The sequence below is a fragment of the Pezoporus flaviventris genome, unplaced genomic scaffold (genome assembly GCF_033815535.1).
Source record: "Pezoporus flaviventris isolate CSIRO_AGI_PZ_B2104156 unplaced genomic scaffold, CSIRO_AGI_Pfla_v1 ptg000059l, whole genome shotgun sequence".
Taxonomy (NCBI): Eukaryota; Metazoa; Chordata; class Aves; order Psittaciformes; family Psittacidae; genus Pezoporus; species Pezoporus flaviventris.
In genome coordinates this window covers 3755932-3779547 of record NW_026892607.1, presented here as the reverse complement: position 1 = coordinate 3779547, position 23616 = coordinate 3755932, and the positions used below count along the sequence as shown (strand labels likewise).

Genomic DNA, 23616 nt, shown 5'->3' with positions numbered 1-23616 from the left:
TGTTTAAAACTGCACGGGATGATAATGTGTTGATGAGCAACACCTGATGCTGCCAGGTGTCCCCCAGAGAGCTGTGCCAGGCAGGAGCACCCCTGCCATTCCATAAAGAAGTAAGATGCGCAATGCTGGCTTGCACAGAACAGTCAAGATCTATTTTTACATAAATACCTTCCAAGGATGTTGCATCATCAGTCTTCCTGCAGGTAAAGAAGTTGGTGATTTATAGCAATTAATCACTTTACTTAATGAACTCATTTCCTAGGTGGCCTACCTGAGAAATAAGTGTTGCAGAACTGATAGCAAGGTGGCTGCAGGTACTTATACTGCCCAGCACTGCATTCAGGTGATGGATGAAAGGACAAGTTGGTGAGAAATTGCAAATGAATTCATAGGATAGTTGTGGTTTGAAGGGACCTCTTGAGAGTGCTGAGTGTGACCCACCTGCCCGAGCAGGGTCAGCTAGATCAGGCTGTCCAGGACTGTCTTCAGGTGAACTCTGAGTATCTCCACAGATAGAGACTCCACCACCTCTGCCTGTGTATGACATCTCTCACAATAAAAAAAAAAAAGCACATTTTCTCATGTTGCAGAGGAATATTGTGTGTTTTAATTTGTGCCCACTGCCTCTTAGACCAAGTCTGTGAGCACTACTGAGGACAGCCTGGCTCCCTGCTGTTTGTTGCATCCCATCAGGTATCTATGCACATACATAAGACTACCCCGAGCCTTCTCTCATCCAAGCTGGAGAGTGTCGGCCTCTCCCTACATGACAGATGCTCCAGTCCGTTAACCATCTTTGTGGCCCTATGCTGAGCTCCCTGTAGTTAAGTCTATCTTTCCTGTAGTGGGGAGCCTAGAACTGGATGCAGTACTGCAGGTACGGCCTCACAAATGCCAAGTAATGTGTTCTACAAGTCCAGGGCATGTCCATCCTGCCAGCACTGCCACGACAATCTATCCAAGGTTAAAAAAAAGTACATCTTGCAACATTTCCTTCTTCTCAGCTGTTCTACAGTTACATGCTGATGCAAAGGAATCGTAGATTTAAATACACTTGATTTGAAATAAACAGAATTGCGTAAGACAGTCTGAAGGATAGCTACACATGTTCACTTGAAGTGAATTATCCTAATTGAACATATACTTGCTTAAGGAGTATAGCAGTGCCAAAGGCCACACTCTCTGGCTGGTATTGTTACTACTGGAGAGTGTTGAAATCCTCAGAGCAGACACAGTGGAGATACCAGCAATGCCGGCCATCACCCTGCTGAGCTTGGGGGGCTGCTCAGCTGCTCTGGGCTGTAACCTAGTGGCAACTGGACTGCTTTTAACGTCTTTATGACACTGGACAACTTACCCAAAATACTGTTTAAGTGATGAACAAAAAACAATCACACTACTCTTAAAAAAATATTTATTAGAATGCAGCAGTGACTGTCAGAAGTAACATTCTGATCATGTAATTTTACAACAAGGAAGCATTGTAAGGTTCTCATTCTTTGCCCATTTGGTATTTCAACAACTGATCACTTTGGAATTCAGAATGTTCAGAAAACACCAGCTTTGCTTGTCAGGAGTGAAGTGAGGGACTGGACAGAGAGAACATAAGTAGTGCTTAATAACATAGAGAATAAAAAGATTTTGAAGGCAAGTGTGTTTTGTTTTTTTTTCTCCAGGCCTCTTTAATTCTATTGAGAAATGCACTAAAATTCTCTTCCACGAGAACACAGAACACTGCAGTGGCACCAGACACACTTTATATGTTTCTTTAAGCCTTAAATTTGCCAACATGTTCACGAGCTATGATCATCCTTTGAATCTGAGCAGTTCCCTCATAAATCTGAAAAGAAGAAATAATATTAGCTGATGATTTTTTACAAGGTTTTAACACACCTACACTTTTAAACCTTCAGGGCACTAATCCAGCATGGATTAGGACGTACAGAAAGTCAAGAAAATTCCAGTGCGACAGAGCACCTTAAGTGGGCTAAATGGAATAAATCACATACAAGATCATGAGAGACAGTCTTGTTTTCTCAGTTGCCCTTACCTAAATTCACTATGGTTCTTGTGAAAATAGACATGGCAGGTGAAGAAGGATAAAGAAAATTGCTTAGGTGAGGAAGAAAATGCGTAATTTAGTTTTTTACAAAACAAGATTTGGAACACCAGGTGGAGGGGAGGAGATAACTTGTGCTGAAGTCTTGTATTTTCTTTGACTGGCCTTTCAAGTTCATGCCAAATGTTGTCTTTGATCCATCCACTTGTTTCCATTGCTTCTTGTTAACTGGTACTCTCCCCCATACAGTTTTATTTGGGTTTTGTTTTGCTGTTTAGGGTTGTTTTTTTATTTTTTTCAATCATGTGTTCTTGCATTTTCCTCCAGAAACAGTCTGCATCACACCTCTGTTTGCTGGCACCACAGTCAAAGATAGGCAATAAAGCATATATGAAGCTCTAATGCCAGAGGAGGCAAAATGCTCCCCAGGTATACGGCAATGTAATAACGCAAGAGCTGAGACAACACAGTTCAGGGCTTTAAGTGTTTCAGCTCCTAGTTCTGCCAGAACCTGGTTTGGCAAATTGCTCAAATTCATGCAAATTCAATTTCTCACCTACTTAGAGAATAATCTTCCCAAGAACCTTCCAAAGCTTTTTGAAAATAAAGACACTATAACCTGTGTTCACGTTAGTTTTTTGATTCAGAAGAATCCGTTTATTCCCAAAGTGAATTCCCTGACTGCTGCTGCTCAGCATGTGTTGATCCAGTTCATAAAGCAGGCTGTGTTCTGTGGATACTAGGTACCTTTGTAGCAAACTGAAGTGGCAGCTCCGCATTCTCTGTATACCAAATACCCACCAATCTCTCATCAAGACCTAATGTCCAAGCCTACATCTGGGCCCTTACAATTACATGCATACTGGTGACATATAGTCCAAGGGACATGACAGGCCTGCTATGAACTCAACCTGTCCAAACTGCTGACAGTGTAGCTGCTGGGGCCTCAGCACATATTCCTGCAATCAACTAATCTGCTCCTATAGCACGTAATGACTTGAGGATGAGGACACCCATGGGGCTCATGTGTAAAGACATCAAAACTCACAATCTTCTTAACGTTTTGGTTTATAAGCCGATGGAAATGGTTTCAAGAATCATTCACAATTAAAGAAGGGAAGCTTTCCCTATTTGAGTAAGGAAACTAAGATTTTCTACCAGAGTAGCAAAGATTTGTAGCAGAGTAAGGACATGTAAAAATGTTACCAGTAAACACAGTGTGTGTGATACTGAAGGAGATCAAATATATAGAAAAAAAGTTGGAAACCCAAGTTTTTGTACATGAAACATTGCCAAAAGCATATACTACCTGGAATCAGGCAGCAATACAGTAAAGCACAGTGAAGTGCAAGGTATAATCAAGAGACACAGACAAAAGAATTGTAAAGCCAACAACTTATGAGGAAAAAGGTCAAGAAGCTGCTTTAGTGTTCAGGTGGAGAGGAAAGCTGAACTACAAGGCAGGCACCAATTGAGGATACATATGGAAGGTCAGAATATTTCCATCACTTTAGGTTTTTAAGAACAGCATTAGATATAAACCATCTCGACTGCCAGAATACCAAAGACAGTGTTGGTATTTTGATTGCTCTTTTCTACTACTCTTTCTTTTTTTTTCCCTTAAAAATTCAAAAGCTTCAAAATTAAGAATCCAAGAATTTCAGAGAGTTACCTCACTGGGAAAAAAAATAAAAATAGAAAAACCATAACATATTTCTCTTACCTGAGCTGAGTTTCAATCCAGTGCAGTGACTCCTGTGTGCAAGGATTTGCCTGATTTGAATGAGTCTTTTTTCAAATTGAAGAGTCACTGCTTTCATTCGAAACTTTTTTTCTTTTTTGGGTATGTGTACATCGTGAGTTGAAGTAACGGCCATTACTCTATTTTATATGAAATGTATTCATTACTATAAAGGTCACATCCTCTGTTTTACTTACCTGGTAGATTTTAGCATCTCTCATCAGTTTTTCTACAGGATATTCAGTATTAAATCCATTTCCTCCAAAAATCTGTACTGCATCTGTAGCTACTTGGTTTGCAATGTCACCAGCAAATGCCTTTGCAATGGAAGCATAGTAGGTATTCCTGCGACCAATGTCAACTTCCCAAGCAGCTCTCTGGTAAGCCATCCTAGCCAGTTCCACTTTCATTGCCATTTCAGCAAGCAAGAAAGACACTGCTTGGTGCTGTAAACAATGAAATGAACCAGGTTAACACTGCCTGCTTAACACTCCAAGAAAAACATAATCCTAATACAGTGATCTCTTCAACAAACTCAGTAAATTGTACTACACTTCTACAGAATATGGATCAGGCTGTCAGCACTGTATGTTCAACTAGACTTCTAAGTTTTTAATTCTCAAATCCATTTAGTCATAGGGATTAAATACTGAATTATGAGGTTGTTCTTTATTATTTATGAGATTGGCATTTATCTTACTTTTTATTCATATTTCTTTAAAACTGGTAAGCAGTGTGATAGACAGTATATTCTATTAGCATTAATGCTGTGTGTTATTTCACATACCTTAGAGTTCTTTCCTTTTCCTGAAAATCCCAGTTTATTAATGCTGAAGACCTTAAGTATGTCCTGTACATGAGTTTCAGGTTTTTGGGCAGAGTTTAGTTTCTGCTTTTACTATAATCACTGATAAATTATGGAAAGTTACCACATAGCTAAGTTTACTGAAATGGTTCTGGCCTATATACTCAGAAACCCTAAAATGGCAGAGATACAATATAAAAACTAAGTAAATCAATTAATAACCTTGAAAAATCACTAGTAGTACATCCAGTGTGAAAACATAGCTTTTACTTATACTCCCCAGGCCCCCCTCACTTACTTCAACAATTGGTTTCCCAAATGTTTTTCTCTCCAAAGCATATTTAGTGGCTTCATCAAGTGCTCTTTTTGCTAATCCAACAGCACCAGCTGCTACCTGAGTTGAAAACAGCACAGACAAAAAAATCAGGGATCCTGCTATACTTTATAATTAAGTTATTTCTGATACTTACAGGTGGTCTGGTCTTATCAAAAGCTCCCATTGCTATTTTAAAGCCAGCTCCTTCAGCTATTAGTACATTTTCTTTTGGGACTCTCACATCTTCAAAGACAATACCTCTTGTATCAGAGCAGCGTTGACCCATATTAATTTCCTGAAATGGGAAATTTATAGAGGTGCAAATAAATTGGATTATGCAAAGGAACAATATGCTTTCATTCTTTAGTTTACTCAAAGGATAAAGTATGGGTTTTTTCCCAAAACACTTCATCCAAAAATTACCCTATACATGACAAATACTAGTTTTGCACTTGCAGACCAGCATGCCCTTAACTGGTCTACGATGAGCAAGTTACTTTCTCCTTATATGTAAACAGTCTGTAGCTGTCATTAGTCTTGTTGTCTTTCTGTAGTTCAACTACATCCTTCGAGATGGGAGTGAAAAAAGTAAAGAATCTAATATGCAGGCAGTACAGGGGTACTACAGGTAAATAAACAAGCTTTTCAAGTTTTTGGATTCCTTTTCTAATGTTCAACATCCAGTTTTGCTTACTACAAAAAAACAGTACTTTTTAAAGAGAAATAGCACTAGTGTCTCCAAGGCCTCTTCTTCAACCAGCAGTAACTAAAATTAAAGCTCACTTGGCTAAAGCTGTCAAACTTGCTTCTTACCCTTTCAAAGCATACTACTTCTCATTTATTGGCACTTGTCAATAAAATAGTTCTCAAAGATTCTTTCGCAGCTGTTCAAAGGCATCTTGCTTTAGACCATTCTGAATAATCCCTTATCTGAACGAATAACTTTATAATTAAATGTGTCTTATAAATAGTTCCTGTATATTGTGAAACTGAAAAGACTGTTGTACATGAGTATATAAAATGCGCAGTTGCATAACAGTCTTTTTTCTTTAATGGTAATTTGTTGCATTATCCGTTTAGAACTGAATGATAATTCCTGGCTTGTCAAACAAAAGATACAGTCTTCACCTTTCTTCCAACTTGGATTCCAGGACTATCTGCTTCCACAATGAATCCAGTAAAGGCTTTGCTTGCAGGAACTTTTGGATCTGGATTGGTACGAGCTAGCAAAAAATACCTAGTGTAAAACAAAGAAGAGGGATGCAGTTTATCCTCACAATTAACAACCAGATACTTTTCTAGCTAACATTTTAAGTGGTTTTATGTGCATTTCTATGATATAATAAATTCTATCTAAGTTAAAAACTCCTTTTTCTTGTCCCTTGCAAAAATAAACAGAGCGTGTGAGGAAGTTTCAGAGAATCAAGATTTCATAAAATTTAATAAAATTACTTCTGATAAACCTGCAAAGATTCTCCACCTTTTCCATGTACTGTAAGTCTTTGTGATATTATCAGCTTCATGAATAGTACAAAATAAACCTATTCACAGCACATACATAAAAATTAATGTTTTGGAAATACTGCATGCAAAATATTACCACCTAATTTCAAAGATCTTAATTTTATTCTTCTAAGTGTAGGTTGTAAAAAAGTATTTCTCTTAGAAATTAAACAGTTGTAAATCACATACATGGTGTTCAGTACTGTCAAAAGACATCTGGTAGATTGCCTTTGATAGATCTGCCTTGAACAAGGAAATAACAAACTAGAAAATTCAGCTTTTGGATAAATATATAAAGTTTTTTCACTTGAATTAAGAATAATTTATGTGCTGTGGATCAGCATGATGTGAGACATAACCAAAGAGGTTTATACTGTAAAGCATGCTCCATACACACCACAGCAATAATGTTTCTAGCTTCACTAGAAGTGAGAGGTGTTTTGAGTAGAATCACTGATCTCAAGTCACCATAACCATGAAGCAATGTGGCCAGCAATATGAGCCTCTTGAGTACTTTGCAAGTTAAATCAAACTGGTGCTCTCCTGCCCTGAAGAAAAAGCAGAACTGATTTCCTTTGACAGTAGAAAGATTCAAGAGGCCTTTTTGAGTGAGGAGCTGTCATATCAAGCCTCATTTTCCTTTTTAGGCTTTGCACCGCACTGAGAATACATTCTTGTATCCTACACAGATAAACTGGTCAGAGACTAAAGCGTGCGTGTTGAAACACAACAAAGATTTAGATTTCTAACAGATCTTTAAAGAACTTAGAGGGCAGAAAGCCACTATATAACATAAACATGAGTTAACAGTTAACACACCAGTTTGCTTTCCCACCGTTTGTGATCCACATCTTCTGACCATTAATGACGTATTCATCTCCTTTCTTCTCAGCCTTTGTTTTTATACCAGCCACATCAGAGCCTGCTCCAGGCTCTGTTACACAGTAAGCCTAAAGGAAAATATGTAGAATCTTGAGGAATGAAAGTTCTGTTTTTAGGCAACCACAACCTATTGAAGGCGACATGCACCCTGCTGATCTGTAAAAGGTTTAAGTGAACTGCCTGGTAAGCCCAAAAATATATTACTACTACTATTACTACTACTACTAGTAATACCCACAAACCAACCCAACCACTCAAAAACACCCAACAGCTAGATTCTTCACTAGAATCTAAACATATACGGGTTAATTTTCTTTATAAATCCATAAGAATACATAAAATTATCTTTTAATCAAACAACCACTCTGTCATTACTTCCTCAGTCTTCACAAACTGATGTGAAAGGTGAGGATCTTTGAAATGTGAAAATAAGGGCACTGAGTAACATTTTATGTTTATTGAGTTCTTCATGAGGCTTAGTTGTTCACATTTTAATGCACTGCACATGAATGTTTACTTCTTTCTATGTAACAAGTACTGTTTTTATAATATTTAATATCACAAATAGTTTAATTCCCATGCAAGGTAAGTTTCTTTTTATACAAACTTTGTATTTTTCTTAAAACGTCTACATATGCTTTCAAAAGGGAAATAAAAGGCATTAACTTTTTGTAAGTGACTTAGGATGGGGGTAATTTGCCAAGTTATAACTTCTATTTGAGTATTTAATGTATCTCATTAGCTATTCCCTGACTTTCAGTAAATGCCACCATTTATTTACAAACAAAAATGGGCCAAGTTGTAAGTTGTTAGTTTTCTGGGAGAAAAAATAAAGAAAAAAAAAGGAAAAAAAAAAAAGGAAAAAATTAAAGAAAAAATAAAAATAGGTAATACTATTAATCTGGTTTAGGAACATTCTACAAGGATGCAGTTATACTTACACACATCATTGGTTCCTCTGTCATTCTTCCTAAGTACTTTTTCTGCTGCTGCTCATTTCCTGCAATGATTACTGGCATTTGCTGAAAGAAAATATTTAGACCATTAATCCCTCTTTTTAAAACACACAGATTCTAGTTTAAAGAGCATAAGAAAAGGCAGAACTTACCCCTAGGGAATTTGCTTCAATGGCAGTCTGAACCCCTGTACATCCATAAGCTAACTCTTCTGTAATAAGGCATGCTTCAAAACTGCCAAGGCCAAGACCACCTACAGTTGAAATACTTCATTTATTAAAATGGGTTTAAATTGTAACATATTAGTGATTTACACAAATTAATTAACAACACCACATTCCCCCACATTCATCTGCTTGTGTACCATGCTTGGCAAGCCATTCTCACACAAGCTTTTTAAAAAAGGTTTTGTCAGAAGAGTAACGTGATTTGAAAATGAGGAATCACAGTTGCAGGGTTACTGTGTGATTCATGTGGGACAAGGTGCACAAAGTGGCAAGAATATACCACTCCGATTTTTTTTACTACTTTACGTTTGAGAATTAAGAGTTGTCAGAAAGCAGAAAAAGGGCTCCTGAGCTACCACTCAGGAAAGCACAGCACTGAAGGGAAAGAAAAAAGGAAAGTGTCCATACTAGTCAGACAACCAGCTCAGTAATCAGTCTCTGACAGGAGCCAACACTTTGGGAAGTAAATACAAATACAATAACAATGCAATTTTATTTCCTTAAAAATATTTTCCTCACCCTTCAGCTGACTTCCTCAGCCAAAGAGATGCCTCTTTTTGGCATCTTTGTTATACTTAACCCTTGACAGATATTTCTTGTGTGAATTTGCCCAGTCTCTTTTTGAATCTGTGTAAAATTTTAGCATCAATATCATCTGTGATAAAGAGTTTCACAAATTAACTACATACTGCATGTAGAACCATCTCCTTTCATTTATTTTAAACCTGCCATCTGCTGACTTAATTTGATGCCTTCTAGTTATACTGAAAGGGACAGTGAATTATTAATCTCTTTTCACACTCTCCATGACACATTTTAGTAATTTCTCATATAGAAGCTACATCTCACACAGAACATGCACCTTTTGTAATTTTTGTCATCCTTTTAGGAACCTTTTCCATTTCCACAATACTCTTCTAAGATAGAAGGATCTGACTACATAATGTATTAGAGGCAAGTGCAATTCAGATTCAGGCAGCAGCATAATTATGTCAGCTGCTTTTTTCCTCATTCCCTTAAAGGTCCCTTCTGACCTAAATGTTACAGTTTTGACCACTTCTGAGCATTATGCTGACATCCACGTAATCACATATTAGAAACCCCTAAATGTCTTTTTTGAAAGGTGGTAACTAGTTCAGAAGATACTGCTTCTCTGTGAAGTTCAGATCGCTTCTTTCCCTTCACATGTGCATCCCTCTTCCTTTTTTGAATTACATTTGCAATTTTAACAGTTGCTCAGTTTCATGACCTTCTCCTGCACCTCTCACCTTTTCTACACTGAATAACTTAGTATGATCAATTAACTCTATCATCTCAGTACTGACCCCCTTTAACAGTTTATTTATAGACATTACAAGTAGCACAAGACTCAGCAAGGCTACGCTGCTAATTTTTCCACTATGAAACCTGAAGATTTTTAAAACTCATTTTGGAAGTTCAAGCATTCTGTATCAACCAGGCAAGGCATCCCCTTGTTCACACACTTACCAGCTACTTCAGAGAACTCCAGTGATTTTACGAGGCATGGTTTCCTTTCACAAAACCCCTTCTGTAGCATACCATGTTTATCTCTTATCTACTATTTCTGTACTTCACCTTACTTGCTCTTAATTTCCATGGTGTATGAGGCTTACTAGTATGCATTTTCCCAGATCTCCCTTGGAGACTTTTTAAAGCAGTGGTGTCCAATTTGCCCCTTGTAATTTTTCATTTAATAATCAGGTGATTATACTGCAGTAGTTCAGCTACTTCAGCCTTTAGTTTCTCTAGAATTTGTGGCTGAATAAATCCAACTCTCACAATTGTTCCTTTTGTCTCTTTGTTCCTTAACCTCCATGGTTACTCATATTCATAAACACTGCCAAAGCACTGCTGTGCTGCACCTAATCGAAACTGAAAAAATGTCCTTCTGGAATAAACTCCCTAATTGTCCCAGCCTGTGTCAGAGACTAGAACAAAATATGACCTTCTAATTTCTCTGCCTAATCAGCTGACATAGTGCACCAGGAAAACGAGGCACTTGTAATCACGTTAGGAAAATCTACTTGTAAATTACTAAATCATGATCTGTCTAATTTATCTCCTGATTACATCCATACCTAGCAACACTTGTATGTGTCAACCTGCCTACTGATTAAATTTAGATTATCCAAGTAGGCAACTGTTTATTTTATACAGAATCCATAATTACACACATAAATCTCATCTAATGCCTTTTCTTTGTTTCATTTTACACATTAAAAAGAATGTTTACTTACCACAGCTTTCTGGTATGTGTGAATTTATAAGACCAAGTTCCCAAGCCCGTTTTATAAGTGGAAGAGGATACTGAAATAGATGTAAAAATCACCTTCTGATTCACCACAATCAACATCTTAATTTTTATGCAGGTTAAGATAAAAGTCTATTTTTCCCCTTACACTAAGGTAGACTTACCTCTCCAGTTCTGTCATACTGTGCAGCAACTGGAATAATTTCCTCCAGAGCAAATTTACGAGCAGTAGCTTGGAACTCTTTCTGTTCATCAGTAAGTTCTATTTAAAAAACAAAGGTCACAAATTCTCTACTATTTTTAATTCTGCCAGTTGCCAGACTATGAGGAAAAAGAAAACAAGAGTGTCCTTCCATGACAACCCAAACCACCACTTCCTGGGCTTCTCAAGGAATCAAAAAAGCTTGGCTTTCCCATCTTCCTTGGAGAAAACCTCCACTCTTCTCTCATCAACACCTACAATACACTCACTCACTCCTCATGAAATTATCCACAAAATAGTGAAAATGGAGTAGAGAGGACTGTGTAATACAAAATGTATTACCAAAAGAAGAAGAATGCTGTACGCATTAAATGAAGGAAGAGGAGGTGGAGGCTGTCCAAAGATCCTGGCTATTCAGTTTCAAACATCTAGCTGCTGACCCACTAAGTTTGCTTTACATCTATAGCATGCCAAGACAAGGATGAATTTCCTTATAACATTTCTTTGCAACTATGTTCAACTATGACAACGTTTAGCTACTTTAACATTGTAATATTCCTAGCTAAGGCACTTTGGCAAAAAAGCTTAAAACAGACACAAGTCTGAAGAAGAAAATCTTACAAACATTATGCACATACCTGACTTGCCTGAGCTGAGAAGAAAGTAATTTTGGTTTTCAAACTTTTTTTTTTTTTAAAGACTAGAAATCTATTTTGAATAAACACCTTGACTTTTAATTCATGTTAAACTGTGATATATTATTTTTTCTTTTACCTCTGCAATTTGCCCTTAATTGCTATATTTCTTTCAAAAACTGCAATACCTACCGAAGCTAAAGCCAGCTCCAGGTTTGCCTATATGTGCACTTTGAGCAGGTTTGCTAGAATGTGACCTCCATCCATGCCCTGCAATGGTCTGAAAAATCTGCTGAAGAGAAAAAGAACACAAGTTGTCAGATTTTTACAGCTCCAATCTCCTAAAGCTACCAGCCTGACTGCAGCACAACTTTAAATGTAGAATCCCTCTGTAGAAACAACATCACATCAAGTAGAATACAATTACTGCAGTGATAAAAAATTCTTGGCTACCTCAAGTTTTGCTCCTGTGGCAAGCAGAGCTCACATGAACTTACAGCTATTCCAGGAATCCCAGGTTTTAACAGCACTGAGGTGAGCAAGCTGCTGTATCCACTTCTGAGTGTTGCAGAACTGATTATTTAAAAATAATTAAGTGCAATTAAAATTTATGTTCACAGAGACATAGCAATATCTATCTATCATTTATACACACTCATCAAACCTGATTTTCTTGACCAGTAGTGAATATATGATCTATCCAATGTTTACCACCTACATGCAGATTTAGTAAGACTTCAAAAACAACCTATTAACCAAGATCTATAAGAATACTTTGATAACATTCCAGACTCACATCTGCTTTCTGTTACTAAGCTGTTTCCACAGACACTTAGTGATTATTTCACCCCAAACAGGGCAGAACTCAGTAGAGTATCTGAGGTTGGTTATTTTTTCCTAATACTTACCACAGATTTATTGTTTTTTTCAGTGTGTTTGCTTTGGGTTTGGTTCTGTTTGTTTGAGTTTTGTGGATTGTGGTTTTTGGTGGTAGTGGTGATTTTTGTTGGTTGGTTTGTTTTTCTTTTTTAACTTAGTGCCCACAAATATTCCTGCTACAGCTATTTTCAGAATGCCTTAATTCTGTGCAAAAATATGTCTTGATTTTAAATAGTTCTTTTACCCTCTTTCATCCTTCAGTAGTTCTGAATCTCTGAAATGTTTGGACAAAAAGTGAAAAACATTTAATTAGATAAATTTCTGGAAGGACCCAAATCAATGCTGTGCAAAACCAAACCAGCCTAAACACTAAGAAAAGCCTTGTTCTCAATTTTGCTATCTGAAAATCTAGGCAGGAGAGGGAGGGGAAGCATTATCAGACCAGCCATTTATTATGTAACATCGAAAAAAAAATCATAATAGTGCAAAAAAAGTACAAAAATTTTCCCGGAAGATGTAGAAGACAAGGACATTCCAGAAAGGTACACAGCTGGGGAGGCAACAGGTAGCTTCAAAATAAAGTTGTGAGAGACAAACATGCTCTTAAAAATAAGAATGCAATGCAGAGATTGTTACAAAGTCACACCACAAGAACCGGAAGAACACAGACAAAAGAAGGTGTCAACACAGCGTAGAAATTATTTCCAGAGGATACTGACAACACGCATAAATCAGAAAGGTGAAGAAATGCAGAAAGCCCTCTGCCAGGCACAGGAGCTGGGGAGGACATAGCTGGATACAGACTGTCAAGGCAGTTTGTTAATAGTTCAGCACTGTGTTTTCCACTAGGCAATAAATTATTCAGTTCAAGTTTTCACAAGCCACAGACATTGCAAAATGGTATCTTCTTAACTTCTGCATTACTGCTGCCACTCCTACACAGAAAAACAAACCAAGTAAGATCAACAAATGTTTATCCTGAAAAACCTCAACCCTTCAGAATGTATTATACCTTAATTCATCTGGAAAAAGACAAGATTAAGTTGAAAAAAAGCCAGATGATTCTAATAGGGTTTATTTTCCTTCCTTTCTTTTCCTTCCCTTTCTTTTCCTTCCCTTCCCCCTCTGTTAAGGAATAGCCTTTGACAGACTCATATATAGCTTTTCCATCGAAAAAGTTCTGCCTGCACCAGCAAAAGTACTGAACTCAAAGTAATGCTAAAAGTGACACACTACATGACAGAAGCTGTCAAATTTATACTAGAGAACTATTGTGGGTTGTGTACCAGAGTAGAATGCAAGTCAACACTGAAGGACACTGGAAAAAATGAACACTCCCCCCCTAAACAGAAATAGGAATTGGTCAGGTGGGATTCATACCTGGAAGTTGCGTAAATGATCAAGTGAGAAAGGATCACTGCTTGCTACATGTAAGAATCTGGATGCCCATCTGCCTGCTCTCTCAAGTTTCTTATTGCCTGACTCAAAGGAACAAGCTACTGCCAACGATGCTCCAGTGCAACTCCTGCTGCATTTCCATGCACTATTCCATAAACTCTGCCACAATTAGAAGTACTATCATTAGAATGGCAAGACTAACACCGGAATAACCTGCTGTCAGGAAAAGAGCATGACATGGATACACATGGAAGCGATACATATTATTGCCTTAACACTTCAAACAGCTACAGAACCTGTCTGAAAAGCTGCACATCACAAAAGAAGACCGACAACAAGCTAAGGTCGCTGACCTTGACTCTGCATCAGGACAAAAATGAAGAGAGTTGTCAAGCGCAGTCCGCAGCTGAGGTACTGTGCCAGCAGGCTGAACTGGAAACACCCATGCCCTAGAACGGGCATTAATAACTTCCGTTCCCCCTGCCGAACGCACGCGTTATGACCTGTGAAACAGTGGCTGGCTGCAGAGGAAACTTCTTCCTCCACGGACGCTGTCAGAGCAGCACTCTGGGGCACACCAGGCAACTTTGAACAGCTGTTGCTTTCTAGTTTGACACCAGGACGTTACTGGTGGCTCCGCACAGCAGAAGACTGGTAGTTCAGAAAAACAACTACTGCACTTCACACACACTTTCAAGAAGTAGCACAGGCAATGCGGCTCCGTGAACTGCCCGGTACAAACACCCCGAGCTATGAGCCCCGATGTGCTGCAGCGGTCTCCACCGGGACACGGGGGCCGCACAAGTACCCGCGGCTTTCCCGCAGTCCCTTCGCACGACCTTTGACACACAAAGCGGCCCGCGGTTGTGCAACAGCTCCGCGGCGGACGGGTGGGCGGGCGGCACCGGGCTGACCACGGGGACTCGCCCAAGACCTCGCCGGTAACCAGGAGTAGCGAGCGGCCCCTCCGGGGCAGCCGTCGGCCCTCGGCTCTTACCGACAAGACGGGGCGGTCGCGGCAGCGGGAGCCGGGCCTGCCCCCCGCCGCCCGCCCTCCACGCCCGCGGGGCCGCCGGAGCTTCCCGCCTTTGCTCCGGGGCGCTCCCTAGGCCGGCGGCCCTTCCCCACCACCGCAGCGCCCCGCCGCACGCCCGGGACCCAGGCCCCGGCCCCGGCCCCGGCCCCGGCCCGACCGCTCACCCGGGTTGCCCGCAGCGCAGACATCTTGGCGGGGGTGCCGGTGGCCGCGGAGACTCCGGCCGAGCCCGGAGAGGCGGGGCGCTGGGGCAGCGGGGCGGTGCCGCGCAATCCGCCGGCTACGCCGAGCTGAGGCCCAGAGGGGTTTAACCTCCGCGAGGGTTGCTCCGCGCCGCTGCTGAGAGTCTGGGCCAGCCGCTGCCTGGCTCCGCGGTGGGCAAGAGCCGGGGGAAGCGGCACAGCGCGCTCGGGGGCTCGGGGTACGCAGGAAAGGCGGCGCGGCTCGGGGGATGGTTGTTGTCTCCCGCCCACCCGCACAGACCTTCATTCACTGCGTTTGCTGCTTGCTCCCAGGCCAGGGGAAAGCCCGGGCTGTTGATGCCGCCGAGGTACAGGCGCTGCCCCGCAGATGTCAACTCAGCGCCAGCGAGTACCGGGAGAGGAGGTTTGACTAAGGCTTGGCCAGTGCGCCTTTCGGATAGCGACTCTTTTGGCCTGTCTCCAGCCCCGCACAACTTTCCTTCCCTCCCCCTTAGAAGAAAAGCCGCCGTGACCTGTTCTTTTGTGTTTTTACAAGAGAGACATTGAGGTGCTGGAGCCGGAGCCAGCCCAGAGAGGGGCAATGGGGTTGGTGCAGGGCCTGGAGCACAAATGTGATGGGGAACGGCTGAGGGACCTGGGGGGTTCAGTCTGGAGAAGGCTCGGTTGGGACCTGATGGCTCCCTACAAGTGCCTGACAGGAGGATGGAGCCAGGAGAGGCTGGGCTCTGCTCCCAAGGAACAAGGGATGGGACAAGAGGAAACGGCCTCAAGCTGCCCCAGGGCAGGTTTAGATGGAGCTGAGGAACAATTCCTTCCCCAGAGGGTGCTCAGGCATTGGAACAGGCTGCGCAGGGCAGGGCTGCAGTCACCGTCCCTGCAAGTGTTCACACAGCGTGGAGGGGAGCCCTCAGTGCCATGGGTCAGTGGTGGCCTTGGCAGTGCTGGGAACGGTTGGACTGGATGGGTTTAAAGGGCTTTTCCAACCTGGTTGATTCTAGGATTTTAATACCATTCTTAATTTGAGGTCTCATAGCGATGTGTACTGTGTTGATAGTTGTGTAAAATGCACTTATAAATGCTCTCAATTCTGGCCACATGCTAAAGCAAAAGCTCTTATTTTATGAATTATGTGCAGTGCACAAAATACATTCTTCTGAATATGATTCTTCAGTGTCATAAAGCAGTGTTAATTAGGGGTTTATTAAAACAACTCTTTAAAGACAAATAGCCACGTCAATTTGTCTGTGAATGACTTTTTTATGGCAAGAGATTTTAACAGAATTACCAAAACATAAAGCAATTTCCTGGAAGCTGAATTTTGGATATCGTTTCATTTTGCATAACAATTCAAAGTAAGATGTCCCAAATACTTTTAGGACAGTTATTGCCTTGGTATGTTTAGTTCTTCATTGCTTGGTTTGTTTCTGACAGTTGAGTACTGATTTTGTATTTAGTACCAAAGAATTGCTTAAGTAGGATGCTGTGTAAGAGCTATTTCTTATCTATGTCAGCTGATTAAAAGGAAGCTGAGGATAATGTTGTGTAGGCTTTATCCTGGCATGACTCCAGGTGTTCACCTGACTCAGTCACAGGCTGGTGATTAACTCCTATACCAGTAGATTCCCCACTCCCCGCCCTGTACTGTAAAGGTAGTTGAGTAAAAGACAGAAGCATAATTTATAACTTTGTTGCCCAAGTATTTAATGAAGAATTTTGTATGTTCTTCCTGTTGTAAATCTGGTTTCAAGTACATCGTACCACTCGATTGGATGGCTGCAGGGCTTTTAAATACCAGCACTCAAGTCTGCATTTTGTGTTCTATTTTATATAGGGCTCTGTTCTGTAGGTCATGTTTTTGACTATGGTGTTGGAGTTTAATTACTGAGCAGTCCATTTTCTGTTGATAAATTGTTTGGTTTGTGTATACATAGTATCTGTAACTCATCTGATTTATCATCACAACAGCCCTTGTGACGAGGTATAGGGAAAAATATTAATCTCATTTTAATGTTGTAAAAGTTTAATTTTAGATATGCAGCATGGATTTTACTATGTGAATTCTAATGAGGATTACACACACACAATTCTAAAGTTGGGTTGATGGATTCAGAATTTGTATGAAAAGCTGGTGTCACAGGTAGTATGACTGAGTCAAGTGCTTGGATACCTGTAGGGATATTAGACACTGAGTGTATTTGCTAGCTGCAGGAAGAGATTTAAATACTGTCGTGCTCAGACTTGAGACCTTATTTCTAGATGCCTTTGAGATTAGGATCCATAACCCTTCAGTAAGTAAATAAGCTCTTTTTTGCACTGTGGTGAAGAGACAGCTTGGAATGGGGCTCAGGACATCTGTAAAGCTGATAGATTGAGTAAATCAGTCCACTGAGGGAATATGGACATTAGGAAGTAATGCAGACCAATACTGTTGGATTTGTAGTGTGAAATGCTTGTATTCAAGACATGATAAGTGTTTTGTAGGATTTTTGCTTTGAGCTACACAAAGTACCTACTAGTGTGTCATTGGGGCACATTAGGTGCACTCCTAGGTCAGGTCTTCCAGATAGTTTCATCCAAAATTCAGTTAATATGCTTTGAAATCTCTCTGTGAATGAAATAATGTTCAGTAAGTGGGGACAATTGGGAGATTCCCCTCAGAACTACACTCCTTACCTGAACTGAACTGTTTGTGTAGATAGAGCCTGGGAAGATAGTTGTCTGAAACTGTCCAGCTGAGGAAACTGAGCCAGGAACAAACTGGAACATTTGCTGTTCTCCAGGCTTGCCTTGCACTAGAAGCACCTTTGCAAGTTTGCTGCTTGCCTCTGAAGACAGGTGTCTATGTAATTTCTGGATGCAAGCCTCTCTATTAAAAAGCTCCTAACTATCTGTTATCTCCTGCAGTGTTGTAGAGGTTAAAGAAAGAAGAAGGGAAAGAGTGCATGGAGCCAAGATCGGTATTCAAGGGCATTTCTGCTAACTGACAGGAGCAACTGCGATAAGGTACTAGAACCAAGTCTTGATTAAGGTCACTAGTTAATGCAGCTAATGAAGCCATACCCTTGCTCACGTTTCTTCACTCCCTTCAGTCATTTTTGCACTACCTCTCTTCACATCTTAGGTAGATGAACGAGATTGTTTTTGACAATATCTTGCCAACAGAGCTTTTATCCTGCTAGTCTGGACAGAAAATTAAAAGCATGGGTGACCTCCACCCAGTGGTCCATGTCTGCTAAGTTTTTGGGAAGAGAGGGGTGTGAAAGATGGCAAGGTTCTCTGTCAAAGCCTGAACCACTTCAACTTTGAGGCTCAGAGTTAGTTACATAAGGAGTGACAATAGATGGAAGTTCCGGTTAGGTGCATCCAGCATTTTTAGCCTTTCTCAGAGAAGCAAGAAATACAGCATCTGTATTTTTATCTTCTCAAAACTTTAGTACTCTGTCACATTTCTTACTCCTCTGATCACTTTTACTACAGTAAAAATTGTATAATGCACCGTTTGTCTTGTTGGGCTTGTTTTTTTTTTTTTGGGGGGGGGTGGTTTTTTTGAGGGGGGTAATTTTTTTTAATTGTTTTAGCTTTTTTAAGGTTTTTAAAGCAATAAATGTATCTGGGAAAAGGGAGGAAAAAAAAAAAAAGGAAGATGCCTATATGGGAAGCTTTGAATTACCTAAAAAGGAAGATAATATGATGTTTGCATTAAAACATCTTCAAGTATATTTTTAGCTTGTTTGATTCCTGCATATCCCAAACTTAATTTCAGATTTTCAGTCTTTTTAATTACAAAGCCATATCTGCTCAAAGTTTTGGAGGCTTTTATTTTGACTATTATATATAAACATATCAAGTATTTTCTTCTTAGTATAATAAAACCACACTGAGTTACATTTCTGTGACTATCTAACATGAACTATAAAGAAAAAGAAAGCACAGGTGTACAGGGCTTGAGAACAAATAAAAACCATTCACTTGCATCTTGTAATGATTTTGACCTCTGAAGATGCAAAAGGTCAGTGGAAAGCTCAGAAAGTGGCTTTTGAACCATGCCTTAAAGATCACCTGTCCTGTCTTTTTCAAAGTATATTGAAATTTCCTTTAAAATTTTTCAGGACTAACTGCTTTACCCAGACAGTGATGGCTTTTAGTTGTGTGAAATAGAGACAAGTTCATCATTGAAATAGTAAAGTGAGGTAAGGCCTGTCCGCGTGAAAAAAAAAAAGAAGAATCTAGGCCATTTTAGCACTAAATCAATTTCAGTTATCATATTGAAATGTGCTGCAGCAGGCACTTTAGCAGCTAAAAATATCTTGAGGCTATGTGGTTTGGTACATTTCTCCTTGTTGAATCATGTATTAATAAATACCCAGTTGCAATCTCCTAAACGTATTTATGCTTGTAGGTTAGGTACCAGAGCAGTAAAGTCATTAAAAAGGTGTTTTGCCAAAGCAGTGTGTGTAGCTCTGGCAACCCCCCCCGATGTAACGGCGAGTTCCACATAAGCAGAGCTTTAATGGCACAGTGACAGGAGGGGGCGCCGCAGAAAGACCTTTGTAGGCTGGATTACAATAAACGTTTATATTACAAAATGTCAGTTGTGACTATGCAAGGCCATACCAATGCTAACATTTAATGGCATACAAGAACTTAACCATGTAAATGAGTATCGATGTAAGATACAATATAGACGTTAATTTTATAGTAAAACCTGTATAATTATTTTTAGCAAGTGCAGCAAATGACAAAACACAAAGTAAGTTCTGCCTTAAATGACGAGTTCAATTTCCATAACAGCTGACAGAACTTGTGCCCACATACTGAAGACAGAATTCAGTAATCACAGAATCCCAGCCACTTTGGTTGGAAGGGACCTTAAAGCTCACCCAGTTTTGATCCCCTGCCATGGGCATGGACACCTTCCGTTAGAGCAGGTTGCTCCAACCCCTGTCCAACCTGGCCTTGAACACTGCCAGGGATGGGGCAGGCTTCTCTGGGCGCCCTGTTCCCATTGCCTCACCACCCTCACAGTGAATAACTTCTTCCTTGTATCTAACCTGATTAAGATAGGTTTAAGTTTGAACCCATTGCCCCTTGTCCTATCACTACAGTCCCTGATTAAAAGTCCCTCTCCAGTATCCTTGTAGCCCCCTTCAAACACTCTTAGCTGCTCTGAGGTATCCACACAACTTCTGTTCTCCAGGCTGAACAGCCTCAACTTTCTCAGCCTGCCTTCATAAGGGAGGTGCTTCAGCCCCTGATCATCCTCGTGGCCTCCTCTGGACTTGCTCTAACAGCTCCATGTCCCTCTTGTGTTGGGGACACCAGAACTGCAATGAAGAATGCTTAGGGAAGGCATCAAGATCATAGCATTTACCAATAATGTAGTGATTTCCTTTCCTTTTTCCCTTTCTGCTTCCCTTTCCATTTCTGCTTCCCTTTCCTTTTCCCCTTTCCTTTTTTCCTGTACCCTTTCCTTTCCCCTTTCTGTTTCCCTTTCCTTTTCCCCTTTTTTCCTTTCCCCATTCTCCTTTCTGCTTTCCCCTTTCCCTTCCTCTTTTCCCCTCTCCTCTCCTCCGCTTCCCTTCCCTTCCCTTTTCTTTCTCCAATTTTTTTCTACCCTCTAAAAATTTTCCAGTTTAGGAGTTTCCTGAGCTGGAGGTGATGCTATTGTATTTCATAATGCTTCATGGATGTCTCTTCCATTAACTTGACCAGCTGCTTTTGAATGTGTTGGGAACCACAGCTTAGTTTCTTACATTACGAAGAAACACTGGTTTGCTTGTTTTCTGTCTGCCATCTATTACCTTCATTTGTGTTCCTACTGCTTGAATTGGAAGAGGCACTGGACCGTCAGTCCCTAACCATCCTCTTTGTGTCAGTGATTTAAGGGAAAAATGTTTTGATGTCCCTGTAGCTATTTTTTTTCCAAGCTGAATAATCTTCTTTGAGTACTTTCTACAACGTCATTGTTTTGTGGCAAAATAATCAGAATCATAAAGTGGCTCATGTTCTTACAGAAAAATGAGAGTATTAGTTCTGTTCTCCTTTTCTGTTACTTTCTTTTTGTCTGGTACTTTTTTGTTCTTTTTTACTACCTCTGAATACTGAAATGAAAATTTTCATATATTATCTATGATAACAAAATACAATTCCTGGGTTGTAATGGTCAACTCAAAGCGTATATTTGTGTACGAGTGTTTCTCTGCACCCCTTGTCTGTATCATTTTACATTTATCTGCCCTGACCTTATCTGAAATTATTTCAGTCCCATAACCATTGGCAGCAAAATTTCTCACTCCAGTGTTCCTCTCACTTATCAGATCACTGATGAGTGCCTGGAACAGCAATGGTCCTGGCACATTAGTCTTTGAGATTCCCTGGGGGACCCCATCACTGTAACACAGTATTGTTTAGTCTTAAAAGTTTTTTGAAAGATTTCTGTAAAGTGAGACAAGGGGGGCACAAAATCACAAAATGGAACATATAGAACTTTAGAATCAGTTTTAAGTGATGTTAAGTTTGTGGGGTGTGGAAGTGTCTGACCCTTTGGGGGTATCTGGTCAAGAACCTCAATGCAAAATGGGGGAAGAAGAAAAGGAGGAAGCCATAAACAAGAACATAAAAAAGACACAGACATGACTGACAAATGGTAAGGTAGGCAGTGATGAGACATAAACCCGCTCAGTCGCACTAATGGGTATGGGGACATTTATTTCAGTAGGACTATCTGACCAAGTCTCTTGTCAAATGGCATAGCAAGAAAAAGTGGGAAGCCATAAACAAAACATGGAGACACAAACTTGACAGGCAAACACAACACTGACAAAGACAAGCAACAAACTGGCTCTCAATAAACTATAGGCAAACTGAGACTTTGCAACTGATGAGGATGAAAACCTGAGGGTCCAGAATGTTGGAAAGGGATCCCTGGAGCTATGAAAACTAATGAAGGAATGTGCAGGGGAAGGGCATCTGGAGGAGCAAAGGAGGAATAGGCAGAATGGGGTATAAAAGGGACCATGGATGTGCACATGTGCTTGTGTATCCAGAGAGCCTCGTGTGTGTACCTGCACCAGTGACCTGTCTCTGCCAGCTCAAGAGTAGCTTTCAGTGCTTGTGTGTGGTGTGGGTCCTGTGTGTAGATACCACTGAAGGCAATGCTTTACCTGTGGAAGTGCCTGTGACTGGCCAAGTCAGTGTCCTATGTGGGTCACTAGGACGTGTGCTCAGCTTTGCTGCTGGATGATCCTGCACATGAGAAGGTGCTGCCTCTTCCTGGACAGGTACACTGGGTCTCCAGCCTGGGCTCCAGCAGCTGGGCAGGGGTCCTGGGCTGGAGCTGCAAGTGGTGACAGCCACTCCTAACACCCCTTAACGTTTTTTAGCCATAAAAAGACTTCTTTTCTCTTTATGGTGGCTCAATTTATTTAAGACTTTTTGATGAGGCACCTTGTTTTCAAAAAATGTTTTCAGAAATCCAGATAACCTGAAGACCTGCTGTATTCCGCATCTTCACACCTGCTGACTCGCTGGGATGCCTCCAGTAGTTCTGTGAGCCCTGACTTCTCTTTACAAAAAATGTACTTCCCAATATATCATATGTTCCAAACCTGTCTACATGATTGTAGCTTCCTCTGTTTGCAGCATGCAAAGAGGAGGTTTATCGGTCTCCACTTTTCTGGATTTTCATCAGAAATATGTTCAAAACTTTCAGAAATGTCTATCACCCTCAAGTCTGTATGTGCATAGGAGGCTTGAGGGGAATACCAGATCTGCCCTGCATGTGCTCTTCCTGCTCTTGGCTTTTAAAAAGAGGATTATTTTTAGTGTCCGCACTTCTTGCAAATTAACGCTCAAACTCTTTTTTTGGCCTGCTTTAGCGTGCTTTCACATTTAACTTGCCAACTTGTGTGATCCTTTGTCATTTGCTCATTTGAGCACAGCTTTAACTTACCAAATGATTCCTCCAACTGCCCTTTTCATTCTGCCTGGACGTGCTGGCTTCCTTTCACCATTTCTCAGGCCCTTCAGAAAAACATGAATATGCAAAGATGATCTGCTATGTCTCAAAGCAGTGTCTTTACATAGCCTTCTATCTACCAGAAAAACTCTAACTCATGTATTTTTAGCACTATTCTAACCTATTGAATTCTTATTTGCAAGTTCTTTCTTTCTTTTTTAGTGTATTTTTCAGTTATTCCTTGGTTCTGATGGTTAGAACCAAGTCAAAAGATACTTCTTATCCTGGAGGATTCCAAACTAACTTCTTAATATTATGTATGATTTTATTATTTTGAAAAAATCTAAGAATCCTGATTTTATATTGGCCTATAAACCCTAGTGAAAAGAAAAAAAATTGCTTGAGTGCACGTGAGGGTTTTCTCTCCCTAGAACTTAGAAACGCTGAGTAAGTAAAATCTCATTTCTGGTTGTTAGCCAGAAAACAGAAAATGACTGCTACTGCTGAACCCAGGACACCCATATATATATCTATGCAGAACGTAC

General features: G+C 40.4%; 2 protein-coding genes across 3 annotated transcripts in view; one reads left to right on the top strand and one right to left on the bottom strand.

The window, feature by feature from the left end:
* The window catches only part of SLC44A5 (solute carrier family 44 member 5), a 175720-nt gene that overhangs the window by 64688 nt on the left and 87416 nt on the right, over nt 1-23616 (top strand). The gene's annotated exons all lie outside the window — the stretch shown is intronic.
* On the bottom strand, nt 1398-15290 carry ACADM (acyl-CoA dehydrogenase medium chain). Of its 2 annotated transcripts, none has more exons than XM_061469811.1 (12): nt 15076-15290; nt 11791-11890; nt 10926-11023; nt 10748-10817; nt 8415-8515; nt 8248-8328; nt 7244-7374; nt 6050-6158; nt 5076-5216; nt 4904-4999; nt 3998-4246; nt 1398-1840 (listed from the first exon to the last, which is right to left on the bottom strand). In XM_061469811.1, exons 1-12 carry the CDS (start codon nt 15097-15099, stop codon nt 1769-1771), a joined length of 1272 nt encoding a protein of 423 aa, XP_061325795.1. In that variant the 5' UTR covers nt 15100-15290; the 3' UTR covers nt 1398-1768. The 2 variants fall into 2 exon arrangements, with proteins under 2 accessions (XP_061325795.1, XP_061325794.1); XM_061469810.1 differs by having other exon boundaries at nt 11791-11887.